This window comes from Bos indicus x Bos taurus, chromosome 8 (genome assembly GCF_003369695.1).
Source record: "Bos indicus x Bos taurus breed Angus x Brahman F1 hybrid chromosome 8, Bos_hybrid_MaternalHap_v2.0, whole genome shotgun sequence".
In the NCBI taxonomy this organism is placed as follows: Eukaryota; Metazoa; Chordata; class Mammalia; order Artiodactyla; family Bovidae; genus Bos; species Bos indicus x Bos taurus.
Genome location: NC_040083.1, coordinates 44,722,111 through 44,742,153, shown reverse-complemented (window position 1 = coordinate 44,742,153; position 20,043 = coordinate 44,722,111). Strand labels below are relative to the sequence as shown.

Sequence of the window (20,043 nt, the reverse complement as noted above, 5' to 3'; positions counted from 1 at the left end):
CCACTTAAAAGGGCAGTTGGGTTTGGTTGAAAAACCTTCTCACTACTAACATTTTAATAGTTCTTTGCTGTGAGCTCTGCTTTGGCCATAGTAGGAAGCAGCATCCTGGCTTCTACCTCCTCGATGTCAACAGTACCACCCTCCAACTGTGACAAACAAAATGCATCCAGACATTGCTGATTGTTCCCGGGTCACTGGTTGAGAACCACTGGTTTAGGGTGTTGTGGAGTAAGGTGGATTAGGAATAATGTAACCTAGCAGGACCCTATGGCGCCTTCCCAGGACAGGCTTCCCCCCCTCCGCCCCCACCTCCCCATGCTCTGCTTCAGCTCCTCTCTAAAGTACATAGAAAATGGTCCTTGATGCAAATTTCCTGAGTTGTTTCACAGATGTGAAAATGCCCCACCAAATGGAAGATGTTAACTACTTGATGTCCATGAGCAAACAGCCCCAGGTCTCCTTGAGCCTAAGGACTGATGAAGGTAACCCCCATGACACCACCCTGCTCCCTCAGCATCAGCCAATCAGAGAATTGTTTACAATCTGATCAGGTATCCTGTGACTCTCCAGCTCTCTCGCCTGGCTTTTTAAAATGCTTTGCCAAACAGGGGCTCTGTGACAATCTAGAAGGGTGGGATGGGGAGGAAGGTGGGAGGAAGGTTCGGGAGGGAGGGGACATGGATGTACCTGTGGCTGATTCTTGTTGATGTGTGACAGAAAACCCCAAAATTTTGTAAAGTAATTATCCTTCAATTAAAAAAATAAAGTCATTAAAAAAAACCCCAGAAATGCTTTGCCAAAACCCTTCAGGGAGCTCAAGAGTTTTTAGTGCCTGAGCCTCCTTGCCTGGCCCTGTAATAAACCTTTCTCTGCTCCAAACTCCACCTCACTGTGTGTGGGAACATGAACTTATATTAACGCTAACACTCGGAATGCCACAGGATCACTCTTCCTATAGACCAGTGGAGGTTTACTGATGACAAGGGCTGCTCAATACAGAGACAAGGTTGTCTCTGCTCAGCTATAGAGTGTAGCTCCATCAGGGCAGAAGGCAAAGGTCTTATTTCTGGAAGTGGAGGCTAAAGGGAAGAAGAGCAGTTAGTGCTGGGACACATGCCAGCTCTCCGTTCTTCCCATCTCAAAATGTTATTTTTTCAATTTTTGAATAAGCAAAACATTTATATGGTTCAAAGTTAAATATGCATCAAAAGTACATACAGAAAAGCTTCCTTCGACCCAAGATTCCCACCACCCAGTTCTCCCCAGAGGCAGGCGATGTTGACATCTGCCTGTGTATCTTCCCATGGATGTTTTATAAAAGAGCTTGTATTTAAATAAATATTTCCTCTTAGTTCTAAGTATTGCTGAGTCATGAGTTCACTCATGTTTCAAAAGTCATCAAGTGCATGAAACAGGGCACTCAAAGCTGGTGCACTGGCACAACCCTGATGGATGGGATGGGGAGGGAGGTGGGTGGGGATTCAGGGTGGGGGACACATGTACACCCACGGCTGATTCATGTCAATGTACAGCAAAAACCACTACAATATTGTAAAGTAATTAGCCTCCAATTAAAATAATTTAAAAAAATGTCATCAAGGACATCTTCACTGACAGTGTGGACCGAGGAAGGCCTGGCTCCTCCCACCTGTCCCTGCCTGCCTCCACTGAGAGGGACACCGGCTGAGACAATGGATTTACATGACAACCTAGGTCTTAAAAATCAAAATGAAAAAAAGGACCCTGGGGAGTTTGGCTCAAGGACCCTGTTTATAGCTAGAGTGGTCAGTTTCCTACCAGGTCATTGTGAGTGGTCTCACTAAGTGTGCCCATCTTGGTGGGCATTGGTTAACATGATGAAGAGATCACCTGAAGTCGAGGTACTGGTGTTAAAGATGGACCCTCCAGACCTACAGCAGCCTGTGGAAGTCATCAAAACCAGAATCTCCTGGGGGGAGGAGGCCCTATTGTAGGCAGGCCCAGGATGGAAGGAGGAATAGAGGAGGGCGGGTCAGGCCTGGAATGACAACTTTTGGCTGGAGAGGTGAGAGGAGGAGAAAAGCAAATGGCAGCACTAAAAATTCCCCATGCCTGTCCACAGCCAGCCAACCTGGAAACACTGATTGATTCTGATGGACGAGTCACAAAATTAGGACATCCTATGGCTGGAACTTTTCATGTCCCTGATAAAGAATTGCTAGGTGACCTGGGATAAGCCACTGAGCCACAATGACATATTTGTTTTGGAAGGGTGGGAGTAGATGTGGGCAATTTCCTCACATCCCAAAGAAAGAAAACTCAGGCCTCCAGCATTAGTATTTTATTCAAGTTTAAACCACTCATAAAGTGAACTGATGTCCTGCTTTCTGCTTCCTTCTTTCCTTCCTTATGACATTGCTAAAAAAAAAAAAAATCTCATCTTCAAACTTCTCTAGTTCCACCAATGGTAGAAAATTTCTATCAGTTACTATGATGGAAAACTTTCAGGCCAACCTTCATTGTAATTTGTACTGTCATTTCATCATGCCACTAACCACCAAACCAATGTCACAGTACCTCACTGCCTAGAATTGTGCTATCTAATATGGTAGCCGTTAGCCACATGAGTTTATTTAACTAAAATTTTAAAAATTCCTTCCTCGAACACATGGGTCACATTTCAAAAGTCCAACAGCCACATACAGCTTGTAACTATTGTATTAATACAGATCATAGAACATTTCTACCACCACCAAAACATTTCCATCACCACCAAAAGTTCTAATGGATGGTGCTGGCTCAGAATATGAAATCCAAAGGCCTCCAACCAGCACTCAAAGCTAGCAGTCACGTACAGCCAGGCCACACTTTCAAAATTTCCTCTGCTTTCTCCAAACAATGACACTTAGCTTTGTTTAGACCAGACTCCTGTCCCTCCAACAAATTACGTTCACCCCCGATAATTCTGTGCCTGTGCCTATTCGATTCCCCGTCACTGAGACAAACGAGTAGATCAATCAACACTCAGTCCCTGAACGAGTGGGATTTTCTGCCATGACAAAAAGCAATGAGGCATCTAAGAAACTGTTATCCCAGCAAAATGTTCTGCTAACAAACAAGTCCAAAAAAAGGACATTTCTCCAGACGACTGTAATGAGCTTTGTGCTTGTCAGGATTTGTTAGAGGATTAAGTAAAATGCCACTTGTATTGGCACTTAATATCAATTTGACTTATTTATTTTTTTCATGTGGGTCTCCTATTTCTTTTCTCTTAAATAAATTGTACGGATATAGGAAGAAAGGACCGGGCCTTATATGCATTTCTTTTACATCTTTCTCTCCTATCTCACCTCCTTACCCAAACAGTGCAGAGATTGCAAACTGGCCCCCATGTGAGGACAAGATACAATTGATACAGTTTGTTGCTTTTTTCAAAGTGGTTTTCTTTGTTTTGTTTTGCAGGGCTTTTTTTTTTTTGGTAGAAACAGAAAGTTTGCTTTATTTAGGAGACTAGCACCTGGGGAAACAGTGGATTCCTGTCCAGAAACCAGCTGCAAAATTCTGCCAGACCATGAAGGTTTTTTTTTTTTTTTTTAAATTTTATTTTAAATGAAGGTTTTTAAAGGGAAAATCATTCAGGGAAAGGGTCAGAGTCTTTGTTATCTTCCACCTTGTACAGACTTCCTGAGTGTAATTTTGAATAATTTTGAATCAGTTGCCAATCTTTCAACAATTAGGAGTTTTACATCAGAATCCACATTCTTTATTTTGTGAAAAATCAGTTATCTGGCAACCCTGGGTAAGGCCTCACACAAAGGTTTATTAGCTAGTGCTTAAGGCCATCTGTCCCCTTTATAAAAGGAATGTATTCTCTTGTTTACCATGTTCTCTCTGCTTGTTTTATTCCCTTATTATCTACCTGGCCCCTGAGGCCTGTTCATTTACAATTCTTGCAGAAGATACCCAATAAATGAACTGAGAACAGAAACACCACACTCCTTAATAAAGCCAGGCAGCTCTTAATATCTGTTTTCATGGGCAACATGTTTAAGCAGCTAAAATCAAAATTCTTGTCTCAGTCATTAGCTAAAGACATTAACCTTCCCAACTGATTTTAACTATTCTTCCTGGGCTTGCCAGGAACTGATAATGGATTAGAGAAATGGTCAACCGTAGGAACAAAAAGCAGTCAGCCTAAACAGTCACATGAAAATAATTGAGACTCAGAGAGCATACCCGTGTTCCATGAACTCTGAGTGTTCCCTAAAAACACGTGGACATCACAGCACTTATGATGCTGAGTGTTGCTGGCAGCTGCCCAATGAATCTTGATACAGAAAACCTAAACCCTCTCATTAACTCTAACCCTACATCGATTTCTCCTCTTTTGAACCTTTGTTACAGACTACTGTGTTTTAAAATTGTTTTCATGTCTTGGTGCTCCCACCCTTATAAACTCTTTTGATATTCTTCTCACACCTAGCACCCAAGATAAGGGTGTTCTTAACCTGGACTGGTGTCAGTCACAGGCAAAATCCAATGGGTCATTTAAAAGAGCATACCCCATGGTCAAGGTTTCAAGACTGGGAAAGAAATTTAATTTTAAGGTATTTATAAAAAGGGCAATAGTTATGAAATGTATAGTGGGTTTGATGACACCAATCTAGTCTGCTATTACTCCCAGCTTTCTGTCATCTGCACATTTGCAGAGTATAAATTCGATGTCTTCATGAAGGTCACGGGTAAAAATATGAAGCTACACAGGGACAGCTTATGCATCTTGTTGGTAAAGACTAAGTGAATAAGGAATAAAACTTCTACTCTTTGGGAACATTAGTCTAACAAGGTACAACCTACTAATTATAATACTTTATCCATACTTTTCCACCTTGTCTGAAAGGATGCAACAAGAATATGCCAGCTATATTTAAATCAAGATTCATTAAACTAGAGAATTCTCCTTATCTGCAACCAATTTAATGATTCTTTCATAACAGGAAGTGCAGTTAATTTAACATAAACTCCATCTTTATGAACCTCTGCAGCTTTGTAAAAGACACGTGTTTCTTCTCTAAATGTACATAACTATACTAATCCATGCTCAAATTACGCTGAGGAACAGTTTCACGTCTGGTCTCCAGAATGGTTTCCCTCATTTTTGAAACCAGGGATGGTATTTGCTCATCTCCTGACTTTCAGTAAGTCTTCCAGTCTCCTAATTTTTCAAAGTTCACTCAGTGGTTTCCCTATTCTAGCTTCAAGTTCTTTTATCTGGGAAATGGTTTAACTGGGCCTAAAGACAAACACATCTCCGGCAGCTAATGTAACTCCTGCTATCAACTCTTCTAAGTCCACCATTAACACCTCGAGTTTAAAGACCTTTTGCTTAATGGAGAAGAACTAAATTGAATAGTTTAGCGGAGCCATTACCTGTCAGCAAAGCAACACTTTTTCTCTATGTGATCCCTTCTTCTTGCTTTGTATATCAACAGCATATTAACTGAGGGCTATAGTTCTAGGCATTGTGTTGTGCTGTGGTGCTTTTCTTATAAAAAGGCTAAACACCTCTTCTCTTGTTAATCTTCCTTTTAAAATCAGAGATCATTAAAAAGTTATGTCATCACACATGAAAATACATCATTGTTTTTGTCCTCAAGTTTCCTACAATGTGATTTTTAGTTTTTATAACCTTCCCCATATGCTGAGCCAAATTTCTTGTTAGAGACATTCATCATAGAATCATACCTATAATATTATTGAAAACCTACTTTACTACTTCTTGGGCTAGACACATTTAGCAGACTCCAAGATCGCTTGGTCACATTCCTTCTATCACTTGTGCATCACTAGAGAGCTCCTGTAAAGCAGAACAGAGTCAAGAATCACAGTGCATCTTGATGCGGACTGAGAAAACTGCCTGAAAGTGATCAAGCAATGTCAAGCTCGCAGTTTGACCATCTCTGTGTTGGTCTCACGTTTGACTGAATTTACAGAGTCTTGGGTATATCAGGTAGGATTTCATTTTCTACCTGTGCTAAAAAATAAATAATAATGTATTGCTGTCTCTGTTCAGATTTACAAATTTTATAAGCTACAACATGACATATGAGAGCTTGTGAATATTTACCCTACTCTTTGGAGAAGGCAATGGCACCCCACTCCAGTACTCTTGCCTGGAAAATCCCATGGACAGAGGAGCCTGGTAGACTGCAGTCCATGGGGTCGCCAGGAGTCGGACACGACTGAGCAACTTCACTTTCACTTTTCACTTTCATGCATTGGAGAAGGAAATGGCAACCCACTCCAGTGTTCTTGCCTGGAGAATCCCAGGGACAGGGGAGCCTGGTGGGCTGCCGTCTCTGGGGTCGCACAGAGTCGGACACGACTGAAGCGACTTAGCAGTAGCAGTCCCCATACACATCACCACTTTGGGTGGCAGCCACTCTGTTGATACGTCTAGGTTTGGCTGAGTAGAAAAGTCAAAAGAAAAGATAAGCCAGGAAAAAGTACATATTATTCCACATGAAAATGGAACAGGAAATATATCATGTTAGTTCCATGACCTGAGTCTATGGGTAGATCACATAGCTCATGTACTTTATGACAGAACTTCCTGCTAGCTATCCATTACAGAGCAAAATGCAAAAGGAAATGTTAAGGTATAATAAACCTACGATACACAAACCATCTACTCCCAAGAGAGAAGGAGAGCAAGGTCTTTTAAAAGGTAAAATGTATAGCCAATTTAAAATCAGGAACAGTGGTGCTTGGGGACATATATTACCCAGTAATGCTTCTGAACATCAGCTTGGTTGCCAGGAACCAAGAGTTTATTGAAGTCAAAGAGTAGTCAGGCAAGGAATGTTGGGAAGTGTGGAAAGAGATTTTTGTGAAATGGGCTGAAGACATGTAATCTGAGAGGCTTAGTAAGGGGTGTGATGAAATTTCATGTTAAAAATCTTTTTTAAGGGTGGAAAATGTTTAAAATTTTGGTGGTAAGTAGCAAGTCAATTAAAAGATTCTTACGGTAGACACAGAACATTTCACACACATAGGACCTTCTTCTTAGGAAGGGTTTTCAAGTAACTCCCTTCTGTTGATATTCTATCACAGTAACTGTGGTGGGCAGAAAAATGTCCCCCACCGCCACCCTGAGATGTCCACATCCAAATTCTTGGGATCTGTGGATATACTACATTACATGACAACAAGGAGTAAGGGCAGTGAGGAAATTAAGGTTCCTAATCAGATGACTTTAAAATAAAGGGAGTATTCTGGATTATCCAGGGGAACTCAATATAATCACAGGCATCCTTTACAGCAGTGGTTCCAAACCTTTTTGGTACCAGGTACTGGCTTTGTGCAAGCAATTTTCTCGAAGAACTGGGTGGGTGAGGGGGTGATTTCAGGATAACTCTAGCAAAGCAGCTGCCTTGGTGGCTTAGTCGATAAAAGAATCCACTTGCAATGCAAGAGACTGCCTGCAATATAGGAGTCCTGGGTTTGATCCTTAGGTCAGGAAGTTCCCCTGGAGAGGGACATGGCAATCCATGCCAGTATTCTTGCCTGGAAAATCCCTTGGACAGAAGAGCCTGGCAGTCTACAGTTCATAGGGTCACAAAGAGTCGGATGGCATGACTGAGTGAGCAAACTACCATCAAGAGCATTACATTTATCGTGCACTTCATTTCTATTATTATTACATTAGTTCTACCTCAGATCATCAGGCGTTAGATCCCGCAAGTTAGGGACTTTTGATTTAAAGTATCAGAACTGGAACTTTCCTGGCAGTCCAGAGGTTAAGACTTATCTTCTAATGCAGGGGGTGCAGGTTCAATCCATACTCAGAGAGCTAGGATCCCATACGCCTTGGCAGCTCCCCCAAAAGCAAAACATAAAATAGAAGCAATATTGTAACAAATTCAATGAAGACTTTTAAAAAGTGTCAGAATGATAGGGCCTGATAAAGACTCAATTGGCCTTTCCTGGCTGCGAAGGAAATCATGACTCGGAGAACACCGGCAACCTCAAGCAGCTGGAAACGACAAGAAAATGAATTCTTCCCTGGAGCCTCCAGAAAGGAAGGCAGTCCTGTGGACACCTGGCTCTCGACCCAGTGAGACCTATGTCAGACTGGTGACCTACAGAACTGTAAGATAATACATTTATGTTGTTGAAGCCGCTAACTTTCTGGTCATTTGTTACAGAAACAGGAAGCTAAGGCAGTAACTTCCATACAAATGCTTTGGAGGAAGCAAAGGCTTATGGCAATATTAGCATTCTAAGCAATAAAACAGTTCCTCTTTTCGAGCTGAAAAAGAGAAAACAACACACTCATTCACCTTTTTATAGGTTTTCTCTTCGTTTTGCTTCCCAGGTGCTGTGTCTCCATTCTCAGCAGCAGACGACATCTGTAAGAAAGAAGTGGATCTATTTGAATTCAGAAGTTCTACACTGAAATACAATAGGCTAATAATATTGTTACCTAGAGAATCTGTTTCGGTTAATTACATTTTTGTTGTTACGGCTGTGGTCTCTAAAAAAGGAAGAAATCCCTTAAAATACTAAAAAAAAAAATTCTGTGTTCTCCAATCTTTCCAAAATAACGCTTTACTTATAAATCATTTTGGTAGCATACTTTACTCCATATGCTCTAAGAAAGGTGCCATGGAAGTCCAGAAGCCCAGATTATGTGTATAAGTTTCTTTCTACAAACTCTTAAACCCTTTTCTTCTGGCTATTATATGTCTCCTGTAAAAATATCTGGAAAGTACCAAAAAAATATGAATCACAACAAAACAATTACTCAGTTCTACTGCCCTTGGGCAACTCTACTACTCACGTTTTGGTATATTTGTTTCCCCCTTTTGTTCCATGTACTTTCATATGAAAAATATGATACCATCTTAATCGAGCATTTCTCACTGAACATTTATGTAATGAGCATTTTCCCATTTGAATATAAAAACCTCATTGTAAGAATAATTTTTACTAGTTGCAAGAGACACCACTGTGTGAACATGCTGTGCTGCTGCTAAGTCGCTTCAGTCGTGTCCAACTCTGTGCAACCCCATAGACGGCAGCCCACCAGGCTCCGCTGTCCCCGGGATTCTCCAGGCAAGAACACTGGAGCAGGTTGCCATTTCCTTAACATAAATGTGTGTTAATACTTTAGTTAACAATGCCAATATTGAAGAATAGTTGATGTGGTTCAGGGGTTTTGTTTCTACAAATAATGTAATAGTAATGATTTTGTGCTTCTATCTTTGTCCAACTTCAATGTTTTATTGAACTAGTTTCCTAGAATTACTAGGTCATTAAAAAAATTGAAAGCTCTTATCACATATTGCTAAATTTCTTTCCTAGAAGAATACACCCATTCACACTATCAGCAGTGAGTGGGAGCTGGTTTCATTACATGCTTAGCAACAACCACTTTCACTTTTCACCTTCATGTATTGGAGAAGGAAATGGCAACCCACTCCAGTGTTCTTGCCTGGAGAATCCCAGGGATGGGGGAGCCTGGTGGGCTGCCGTCTATGGGGTCGCACAGAGTCGGACACGACTGAAGTGACTTAGCATAGCATAGCATAGCTCATCATTTTAACTATCTTTGCTAATTTGACAGGTAAAAGAAAGTACCTCCTGATTTTAATTTGCCTCTTTGAAAATTGTTAGTGAAGGTTAATATTGTTTATATGTCTTTTTTTTTTAAGCTCTCTGTATTTCTCCTTTCAGCTTTTCTATTATTTTGTTCACTAATCTATTGGTGTTTAGTGTCTTAGGTACTGATTTTTTACCTATTATGGTCAGTAATATTAGTGGTTTCCTTATTGGTTTTTAATGTATTAAGGTTATTAAGCTGTTTACAGCATATTATTAGTATCTTCCATGCTCCTTTCTTTTAATTTGGTTTATAATTACAACATGGAGAAGTTTTATATTTTTATACTTAAAACTATTGACTATCTTTGTGATTTATTCCAATGCTTTTATATAAAAACTTTTTCATTGTGAGGTATCAGATATTTAAACATGTGTTCCTCTAATCTTTTAATAATAAGATTTTTGTATATTCTAATTCATCTGACTTCTTAAAGTCAGTTACTTATGTGGTAAATAAGGGTAAGGACATAATCAGGGAGCCATGATATTTAAGGGCCACATCTTAAATTGCAATGAAGAGCATTCTATACACCATGGAGGAGAAACTTCTGACTTTCTCACAAGCCTCTGAAGCACATTTTAAATCCTGGGCTTTTAATAAACAGTGTGGGTGAAGCCTAAGAACCTGCCAGCCATTTCGCTATACTGGAACAAAATGACTGCCATGAGCTGGATGTAACTAAAAACCATCCAAGAAAATGGAAGAATGGGCCATGGCAAGCCAATCTCACCAGACCTATGACTGCCTACCAATCCAAGCATTCTCTTAGATAAACTTTCAGTTCCATTTAATCTGTCCATATTAGAATATAAAGTTTTCAAGGACAGATGTTTCATGCACTACTGCTTCCCACTCTCTATGTGCTTAATTTATTAAATGAATAATTGACTTTTCTAGTCTCTTCATTGGAGAAGGCAATGGCACCCCACTCCAGTACTTTTGCCTGGAAAATCCCATGGATGGAGGAGCCTGGAAGGCTGCAGTCCATGGGGTCACTAAGAGTCGGACATGACTGAGCGACTTCACTTTCACTTTTCACTTTCATGCATTGGAGAAGGAAATGGCAACCCACTCCAGTGTTCTTGCCTGGAGAATCCCAGGGACAGGGGAGCCTGGTGGGCTGCCATCTATGGGGTCGCACAGAGTCAGACACAACTGAATCGACTTAGCGGCAGAATTAGAATATCTGATATGTTTTATAATATCAGGCTCAGGGTAAAAACCAAACCCAATCCTGTATCATCCCTCTTGAAAGCTCAAATTACATAATCACTTTAAGAATATACAGGGAGTAATCAAATATTTGATCCCAATTTTTATATTAGGGTATGTTAGTGTAATTTAGTACACACTACTACTAACAAGTAAGAGTAGGATTTTCTTTAATCTTCAACTGTTTAATAGAGCCCAGAGAATGAAGATCTCCGTAAAGAATGCCATTTCAGTAATTTCACTTTATCTAAGCCTTTGTAGCTATTAAAACTGAAAAACTTCAAGAGTATAGTTGAAGGGGCTTGAAAATACAACCTTAATGAGGGGTTGACAAATGACATAAATGAAGGACAGATAATTAGATGGTTTTTAGTATTTTGTAAACAATTCCCTTTAGGCAGCACAAAAGAGATAATAATGTTAAAGGGAAGCCATGAGATATCACCTGGGTTCAAAGGTTTTTTGTTTTCCCCCCTGTTCCTGCTGCTGCTACGTCACTTCACTCGTGTCCAATTCTGTGCGACCCCACAGATGGCAGCCCACCAGGCTCCTCCGTCCCTGGGATTCTCCAGGCAAGAACACTGGAGTGGGTTGCCATTTCCTTCTCCAGTGCATGAAAGTGAAAAGTGAAAAGTGAAAGTGAAGTCGCTCAGTCGAGTCCGACCCTCAGCGACCCCATGGACTGCAGCCTTCCAGGCTCCTCTGTCCATGGGATTTTCCAGGCAAGAGTACTGGAGTGGGGTGCCATTGCCTTCTCCGTTTCCCCCTGTAGGATGATGTTTAACAAAGCCCACGTGGACCTATTCACCAGGATATCCATGTAGGAGAGGCAAATGAGATGCTTGGGGATGCCCTGGTTAACTGTAAATGGCTATTAAAATGGTCACAGTGATAATTACTGGAGCTTCCCAGGTGTCTCAGTGGTAAAAGAATCCACCTGCCAAGACTCAGGAGAAGTGGGTTCGATCCCTAGGTTGGGAAGATCCCCTAGAGGAGGGCATGGCAACCCATTTCAGTATTCTTGCCTGGAGAATCCCATGGACAGAGGAGCCTGGTGGGCTATAGTCCTAGGGTTGCAAAGAGTCGGACACAACTGAAGCGACTTAGCATGCATGTGATAATTACTGTCTAGACTTGCGACGTTCTGCACTAGTTAAGGTACATCACATATAATAACTATGGAAGCCAAGGTAAGTATGGATTAAAAATAGTTTTTAAAAACTTTATAATCATATATATTTTTACATATGTGTACAAGGAAGGAGGAAAGACATTCACAGAAGTACTGGTAAGTATCTATAGATGATGAGATTGTGAATACTTTGTGTTTTCATGTTAATTTTTTGCTATATTCTCCAAGTATTCTGCAGTAAGCACTGCTATATTTAAAAGTAATGAAAACATTAACACTTGTCAGATATTTAACCACACACAGTAATTAACAGCAGAGACCACATCTCCTGGGTTCTGACCCTTTCAGCATAACAACATCCACAAAATTTCCTCTTCCTATTTGCTTATTTTCTGTTTTTAATCTGATAATGTCAACGTTAAAGGCCATGAACTAGATACATGATTTACAGTATTTGTAAACACAATGAATCCACTGGAAATAATTAAAATATAGACTGTACTTCCTTACCTTTGTAAATGAAATGGCCAGTCATCTGTAGTTGGTTGTGCTGAGTGGCCTATTCATTGTTGAGACTGTTTCCCTTCCCAGGTTTCTGTTAAAATAGAAATCACTGGTCATTATTTATTCATACCTCTCTTTCAGCTCCCAGAAAGGTTAAGAGATAGCCACAGGGTTATATATATACACACACACTGTAGTCAGGAAGGGGCTTCCCTGGTGACTCAGACGGTAAAGAAGCCTCCTGCAATGCGGGAGACCTGGGTTTGAACCCTGGGTTGGTAAGATCCCTGGAGAAGTGAAAGGCTACCCACTCCAGTATTCCTGCCTGGAGAATTCCATGGACAGAAGAGCCTGGCAGGCTACGTGGGACCCCAAAGAGTCGGGCATGACTGAGCAACTTTTCACTTACTCACTCAAAATTAAAACAAAGGAAGCAATGTGTGCATAAATAAAGGGAAGATAAAGGTGAGGAACAAGGTGGTGCCAGCAGTATGGGCTGTACAAAGAATGTGCACTACGTAATCCTGTATAGTCATTGAATACCCTGGTCAGTCTCCAGCGGACTCTGAGATTCCTAGTGGTCATAGCAGAGGAAGACATAATCAGTTTCATAAATGCCCAATGCTCATAAGATAAAAACAAGTCAGTTGCTCAAATGAACCACTGGGGATTGAGGCTGGAGTGAACATTTCTCCTCCTATGGAATAAAAAGAGACCCCACATGATGTGTGGATAATTTTTCACTATTATCCCTGTGATAAGTCATGTGATTTTCATGAGGGTTGTTTCAATAACACAACTTCAAAGGATAGTTCAACAAACCTTTTCTCTTGCTATGTTTTTATACAAAAGAGATACTTGCTCATGGTAACCAATTTTAAAAATACAGTTTCAAATAAAAATGGGCTTCCCTGGTGGCTCAGATGGTGAAGCATCCACCTGCCATGCAGGAGACCTGAGTTCAATCCCTGGGTCAAGAGGATCCCCTGGAGAAGGGAATGGCAACCCACTCCAGGACAGAGGAGCCTGGTGGGCTGCAGTCCATGGGGTCACAAAGAGTCAGACAGGACTGGGCACCTCACACACAGAAAGTAAAAGTGAATAAGATTCCACCAGTGTCTCTCCAATGAGTTAATCAATGGGAACAGTTTGTTGACTATCCTCCCAAAATCTTCCCTGTCCTATACATACACATACAGACACTTATTTCAGCCATTTACTTTTATTGGCATTTTAAATATATTTCTTCAAGTCTATATTACATATTTATCTCATTTACAAATAACTGCATTGTTTCCACAAAATGGATGTACCATCATTGAAGCAAACACTCCCTTATGGGAAAACATTCAGACTGTTTCCAGGATGGGCTACTGTAGCCAAAGAAGGAATAAACAAACTTACATAAATACCTTTAATGTTCTAGTGCTTTTATTTCTGTGGGAAAGAATTCTGGCAATCAATCCCAACTTGATAAGTGCATTAAGTATTTGAAGGGTCTTTGTTACATTCCTTTGTATAAAAAGGGTGAAGCAAATCAGTTCCATGATGCATGAGTATCTGCTTATTGACATACTAATCAGCACTGGATGTTTGCCATGTTTAAAATGTTTGCCAATTTGATGGGCAGAGAATGACACCTCATTTTATTTATTTATTTTTTTAATTTTATTTTATTTAACTTTACAATGTTGGGCCACAGGTATACATGTATTCCCCATCCTGAACCCTCCTCCCTCCTCCCTCCCCATACCATCCCTCTGGGTCGTCCCAGTGCACCAGCCCCAAGCATCCACTATCATGCATCGAACCTGGACTGGCGACTCATTTCATATATGATATTATACATATTTCAATGCCATTCTCCCAAATCATCCCACCCTCTCCCTCTCCCACAGAGTCCAAAAGACTGTTCTATACATCAGCGTCTCTTTTGCTGTCTCGTACACAGGGTTATCATTACCATCTTTCTAAATTCCATATATATGCGTTAGTATACTGTATTGGTGTTTTTCTTTCTGGCTTACTTCACTCTGTATAATAGGTTCCAGTTTCATCCACCTCATTAGAACTGATTCAAATGTATTCTTTCTAATGGCTGAGTAATACTCCATTGTGTATATGTACCACAGCTTTCTTATCCATTCATCTGCTGATGGACATCTAGGTTGCTTCCATGTCCTGGCTATTATAAACAGTGCTGCGATGAACATTGGGGTACACGTGTCTCTTTCCCTTCTGGTTTCCTCAGTGTGTATGCCCAGCAGTGGGATTGCTGGATCATAAGGCAGTTCTATTTCCAGTTTTTTAAGGAATCTCCACACTGTTCTCCATAGTGGCTGTACTAGTTTGCATTCCCACCAACAGTGTAAGAGGGTTCCCTTTTCTCCACACCCTGTCCAGCATTTATTGCTTGTAGACTTTTGGATCTCAGCCATTCTGACTGGGGTGAAATGGTACCTCATAGTGGTTTTGATTTGCATTTCTCTAATAATGCGTGAGGTTGAGCATCTTTTCATCTGTTTGTTAGCCATCTGTATGTCTTCTTTGGAGAAATGTCTATTTAGTTCTTTGGCCCATTTTTTTGATTGGGTCATTCATTTTTCTGGAATTGAGCTGTAGGAGTTGCTTGTATATTTTTGAGATTAGTTGTTTGTCTGTTGCTTCATTTGCTATTTTCTCCCATTCTGAAGGCTGCCTTTTCACCTTGCTTATAGTTTCCTTTGTTGTGCAGAAGCTTTTAAGTTTAATTAGGTCCCATTTGTTTATTTTTGCTTTTATTTTCAATATTCTGGGAGGTGGGTCATAGAGGATCCTGCTGTGATGTATGTTGGAGAGTGTTTTGCCTATGTTCTCCTCTAGGAGTTTTATAGTTTCTGGTCTTACGTTTAGATCTTGAATCCATTTTGAGTTTATTTTTGTGTATGGTGTTAGAAAGTGTTCTAGTTTCATTCTTTTACAAGTGGTTGACCAGTTTTCCCAGCACCACTTGTTAAAGAGATTGTCTTTAATCCATTATATATTCTTGCCTCCTTTGTCAAAGATAAGGTGTCCATAGGTGCATGCATTTATCTCTGGGATTTCTATTTTGTTCCATTGATCTATATTTCTGTCTTTGTGCCAGTACCATACTGTCTTGATAACTGTGGCTTTGTAGTAGAGCCTGAAGTTAGGCAGGTTGATTCCTCCAGTTCCATTCTTCTTTCTCAAGACAGCTTTGGCTATTCGAGGTTTTTTGTATTTCCATACAAATTGTGAAATTATTTGTTCTAGCTCTGTGAAGAATACCGTTGGTAGCTTGATAGGGATTGCATTGAATCTATAAATTGCTTTGGGTAGTATACTCATTTTCACTATATTGATTCTTCCAATCCATGAACATGGTATATTTCTCCATCTATTAGTGTCCTCTCTGATTTCTTTCACCAGTGTTTTATAGTTTTCTATATATAGGTCATTTCTTTAGGTAGATATATTCCTAAGTATTTTAGTCTTTTCGTTGCAATGGTGAATGGAATTGTTTCCTTGTCTTTCTATTTTCTCATTATTAGTGTATAGGAATGCAAGGGATTTCTGTGTGTTGATTTTATATCCTGCAACTTTACTATATTCATTGATTAGCTCTAGTACTTTTCTGGTGGAGTCTTTAGGGTTTTCTATGTAGAGGATCATGTCATCTGCAAACAGTGAGAGTTTTACTTCTTCTTTTCCAATTTGGATTCCTTTTATTTCTTTTTCTGCTCTGATTGCTGTGGCCAAAACTTCCAAAACTATGTTGAATAGTATTGGTGAGAGTGGGCACCCTTGTCTTGTTCCTGACTTTAGAGGAAATGCTTTCAATTTTTCGCCATTGAGGATAATGTTTGCTGTGGGTTTGTCATATATAGCTTTTATTATGTTGAGGTATGTTCCTTCTATTCCTGCTTTCTGGAGAGTTTTTATCATAAATGGATGTTGAATTTGTCAAAGGCTTTCTCTGCATCTATTGAGATAATCATACGGTTTTTATTTTTCAATTTGTTAATGTGGTGTATTACACTGATTGATTTGCGGATATTGAAGAATCCTTGCATCCCTGGGATGAAGCTCACTTGGTCATGGTGTATGATCTTTTTAATGTGTTGTTGGATTCTGATTGCTAGAATTTTGTTTAGGATTTTTGCATCTATGTTCATCAGTGATATTGGCCTGTAGTTTTCTTTTTTTGTGGCATCTTTGTCAGGTTTTGGTATTAGGGTGATGGTGGCCTCATAGAATGAGTTTGGAAGTTTACCTTCCTCTGCAATTTTCTGGAAGAATTTGAGTAGGATAGGTGTTAGCTCTTCTCTAAATTTTTGGTAGAATTCAGCTGTGAAGCCGTCTGGACCTGGGCTTTTGTTCGCTGGAAGATTTCTGATTACAGTTTCAATCTCCGTGCTTGTGATGGGTCTGTTAAGATTTTCTATTTCTTTCTTGTCCAGTTTTGGAAAGTTGCACTTTTCTAAGAATTTGTCCATTTCTTCCACATTGTCCATTTTATTGCCATGTAATTGCTGATAGTAGTCTCTTATGATCCTTTGTATTTCTGTGTTGTCGGTTGTGATCTCTCCATTTTCATTTCTAATTTTATTGATTTGATTTTTCTCCCTTTGTTTCTTGATGAGTCTGGCTAATGGTTTGTCAATTTTATTTATCCTTTCAAAGAACCAGCTTTTGGCTTTGTTGATTTGATGTTAGTGGTAAGGAATCTGCCTGCCAATGCAGGAGACATAAGAGACATGGGTTCAATCCCTGGCTTGGGAAGATCCCCTGGAGGAGGGGATGGCAACGTACTCCAGTATTCATGCCTGGAGAATCCCATGGACAGAGGAGTCTGGTGGGCTGCAGTCCATAGGGTTGCAAAGAGTCAGACATGACTAAGGTGATTTAGTACACACACCACTAACGAGGCCTATTCTCTTCACAGGTTTACTGATGATTTCCATTTTCAGTTCACGTCCTTTGCTTATCTTTATACCATGCTTTTATACTTTTCTTTTATAATCTGTAAGATCTCCTAGTATATTAAACATTAACTCTGTCTCATGAGCTGCAGGTGTTGTTCATCTTTTGGTTCTGTTTATGGTGTCTTGTCAGGTAGACATTTTAAATATTTACATAGTAAAATCTACTCATTTTTCCTATATGGACTATGGATTTACTGTCTTACTTGAGAGAGGTTTTCAAGTCTGGTGTTATACTACATGTATAACATGTATTCTCCTATATTTTCATTAAACATCTTTATAGTTCATTTTTAACATTTGATCCTCACTTCAAATGGAATCTAACTAACCTCATCTTCTTCCAGATGGGTAGCTAATTTGCCCAGCATCCTTTACTTTATAACCTATCTTCTCACTGGAAAGACATGCCTCCTTTAGCAAATATTAAGTTTTCCTATATACTTTAATATATTTCTGGACTCTCTGAGTCAAAGGCTTTTTGATATTTCTAAGCTAACATGTTGTCTTAAATGCAGTAATAAGACAGCATGCTTGTGATATCTGCTGCTACAAGTTCCCATACTATTTTTCTTCCAAGTTTATATTTTTATATGGACTTTAAAATCACATTGCTTGACCTGAAAACATGCCCACGCCGTTCACTCCCTATCAACTTGGCATTCTGACCAGAGTTATATTAAATTTATATACTAATTTTGGAAGCACTAATATTTTAGGAATTTTTAAGTTTTCTTATTCAAAAACATGGTCCAGTTCTGTCTTCAAATGTTATTTTATATCTTTTACTACATCCATATTTTTGTATTTGTCTTACATCTTACTAAATTCATCCCCAGATATTTTAGCTTGTCACACTTTTAAATAGGGTGACAATTTAAATTTTTCTATTTGTATTTCTCACCAGTTATTAATTCACAGAAAGAAAATGATTGGGTTTCATCTATTATCTTTCACCTAGTCATTTTACCAAATCCTCTTACAGAATTTTAAAAGATTTTAAGTAGAGTCTCATAAAAAAAAACAAAAACAAAAGATTTTAAGTCGAGTCTCAGTTTCATCATGTGCAATATTTATACATCTTATTTCTATTTCCTTTCTTATTGCATTCACTGTACTTCTTTAAGAAAACACTGAATAATAGTGGTTAACAGCAGCAGTGCTTGATATTTATAATATAAACCTGCAGTAGTCACTGTCCTCCATAATGTTTTTGTTTGCTTGGTAGCATGGTAGCTTCTTTCTGCTATATTGCCCTTTACTTCACTTTTTATTAGGAATGTCTACTGAATTACATCAAGTGCATGTTCAACATTAGTTGATATAGTCGTTATCTTTTATTCTGCTATGACATATAAAACATTGAGAAATTTCATGATGAAAAATTATATATTTCTAAAAAACTCTAATTTGGATTGGATTTGCTACTATTTTAAAAAGGATATTTTTATAATTGAAATTGAATGGTTTTTCTTCCATCTTTATCAGGTTTTGTTAATAAAAAATGAATACTTTCATAAAATTGAAAGGCTTTCTATGTGCACTCAGTTTTTTGGATTATTCATTTCTTGAAATTTATAACCTTTCTTTGAATCAAATTTCTATAATTTATATTCTGTTGGAAAAATAATCAATTTCCTTTAGATTGTACAATTTATTGTCATATAGTTAAACATAATATTGTTATTGAATTCTTTTAATGTCTTCCTCTTTATTCCTGATAGAGTGTATGTGTGTGCATGTATTTAAAAATATAGATGTATTATATATTGTATATATATGTCATGAATATGTATTTTTTAGTCAGACTTCTCTTTTCTATGGTTTGCGTTTTGTGGCCACTTCCATTAATTTTAACTTTTACTATTAATAATATCTTCTTCAGGCTTTTTAAGAATTTCTTAGATACACTGCTTAGTTTATTTTCACTCTTTAAAAAAATCATATTAAAGTCACTTAGGCTAAAAGTATTCTTGAATATAAGAATGTGGTCCACTGGAGAAGGGAATGGCAAATCACTTCAGTATTCTTGTCTTGAGAACCCCATGAATGATAGGATACTGAAAGAGGAACTCCCCAGGTCAGTAGGTGCCCAATATGCTACTGGAGATCAGTGGAGAAATAACTCCAGAAAGAATGAAGGGATGGAGCCAAAGCAGAAACAATACCCAGCTGTGGATGTGACTGGTGATAGAAGCAAGGTCCGATGCTGTAAAGAGCAATATTGCATAGGAACCTGGAATGTCAGGTCCATGAATCAAGGCAAATTGGAAGTGGTCAAACAAGAGATGGCAAGAGTGAATGTCGACATTCTAGGAATCAGCAAACTAAAATGGACTGGAATGGGTGAATTTAACTCAGATGACCAGTATATCTACTACTGTGGGCAGGAATCCCTCCAAAGAAATGGAGTAGCCATCATGGTCAACAAAAGAGTCCGAAATGCAGTACTTGGATGCAATCTCAAAAATGACAGAATGATCTCTGTTCGTTTCCAAGGCAAACCATTCAATATCACAGTAATCCAAGTCTATGCCCCAACCAGTAACGCTGAAGAAGATGAAGTT

At 39.1% G+C, this 20,043-nt stretch overlaps 1 protein-coding gene across 2 annotated transcripts in view; it reads right to left on the bottom strand.

Annotated features, from left to right (window-relative positions):
• The window catches only part of PIP5K1B (phosphatidylinositol-4-phosphate 5-kinase type 1 beta), a 346,195-nt gene that overhangs the window by 209,986 nt on the left and 116,166 nt on the right, over positions 1 to 20,043 (bottom strand). For both annotated transcript variants that reach the window (XM_027549417.1, XM_027549419.1), the window contains exons 2-3: positions 12,501 to 12,585; positions 8,322 to 8,390 (exon numbers count right to left, since the gene is read on the bottom strand). In XM_027549417.1, the coding sequence (XP_027405218.1) occupies positions 8,322 to 8,390 (69 nt within the window). In that variant the 5' untranslated portion in view covers positions 12,501 to 12,585. The remainder of the gene's footprint in view (positions 1 to 8,321; positions 8,391 to 12,500; positions 12,586 to 20,043) is intronic.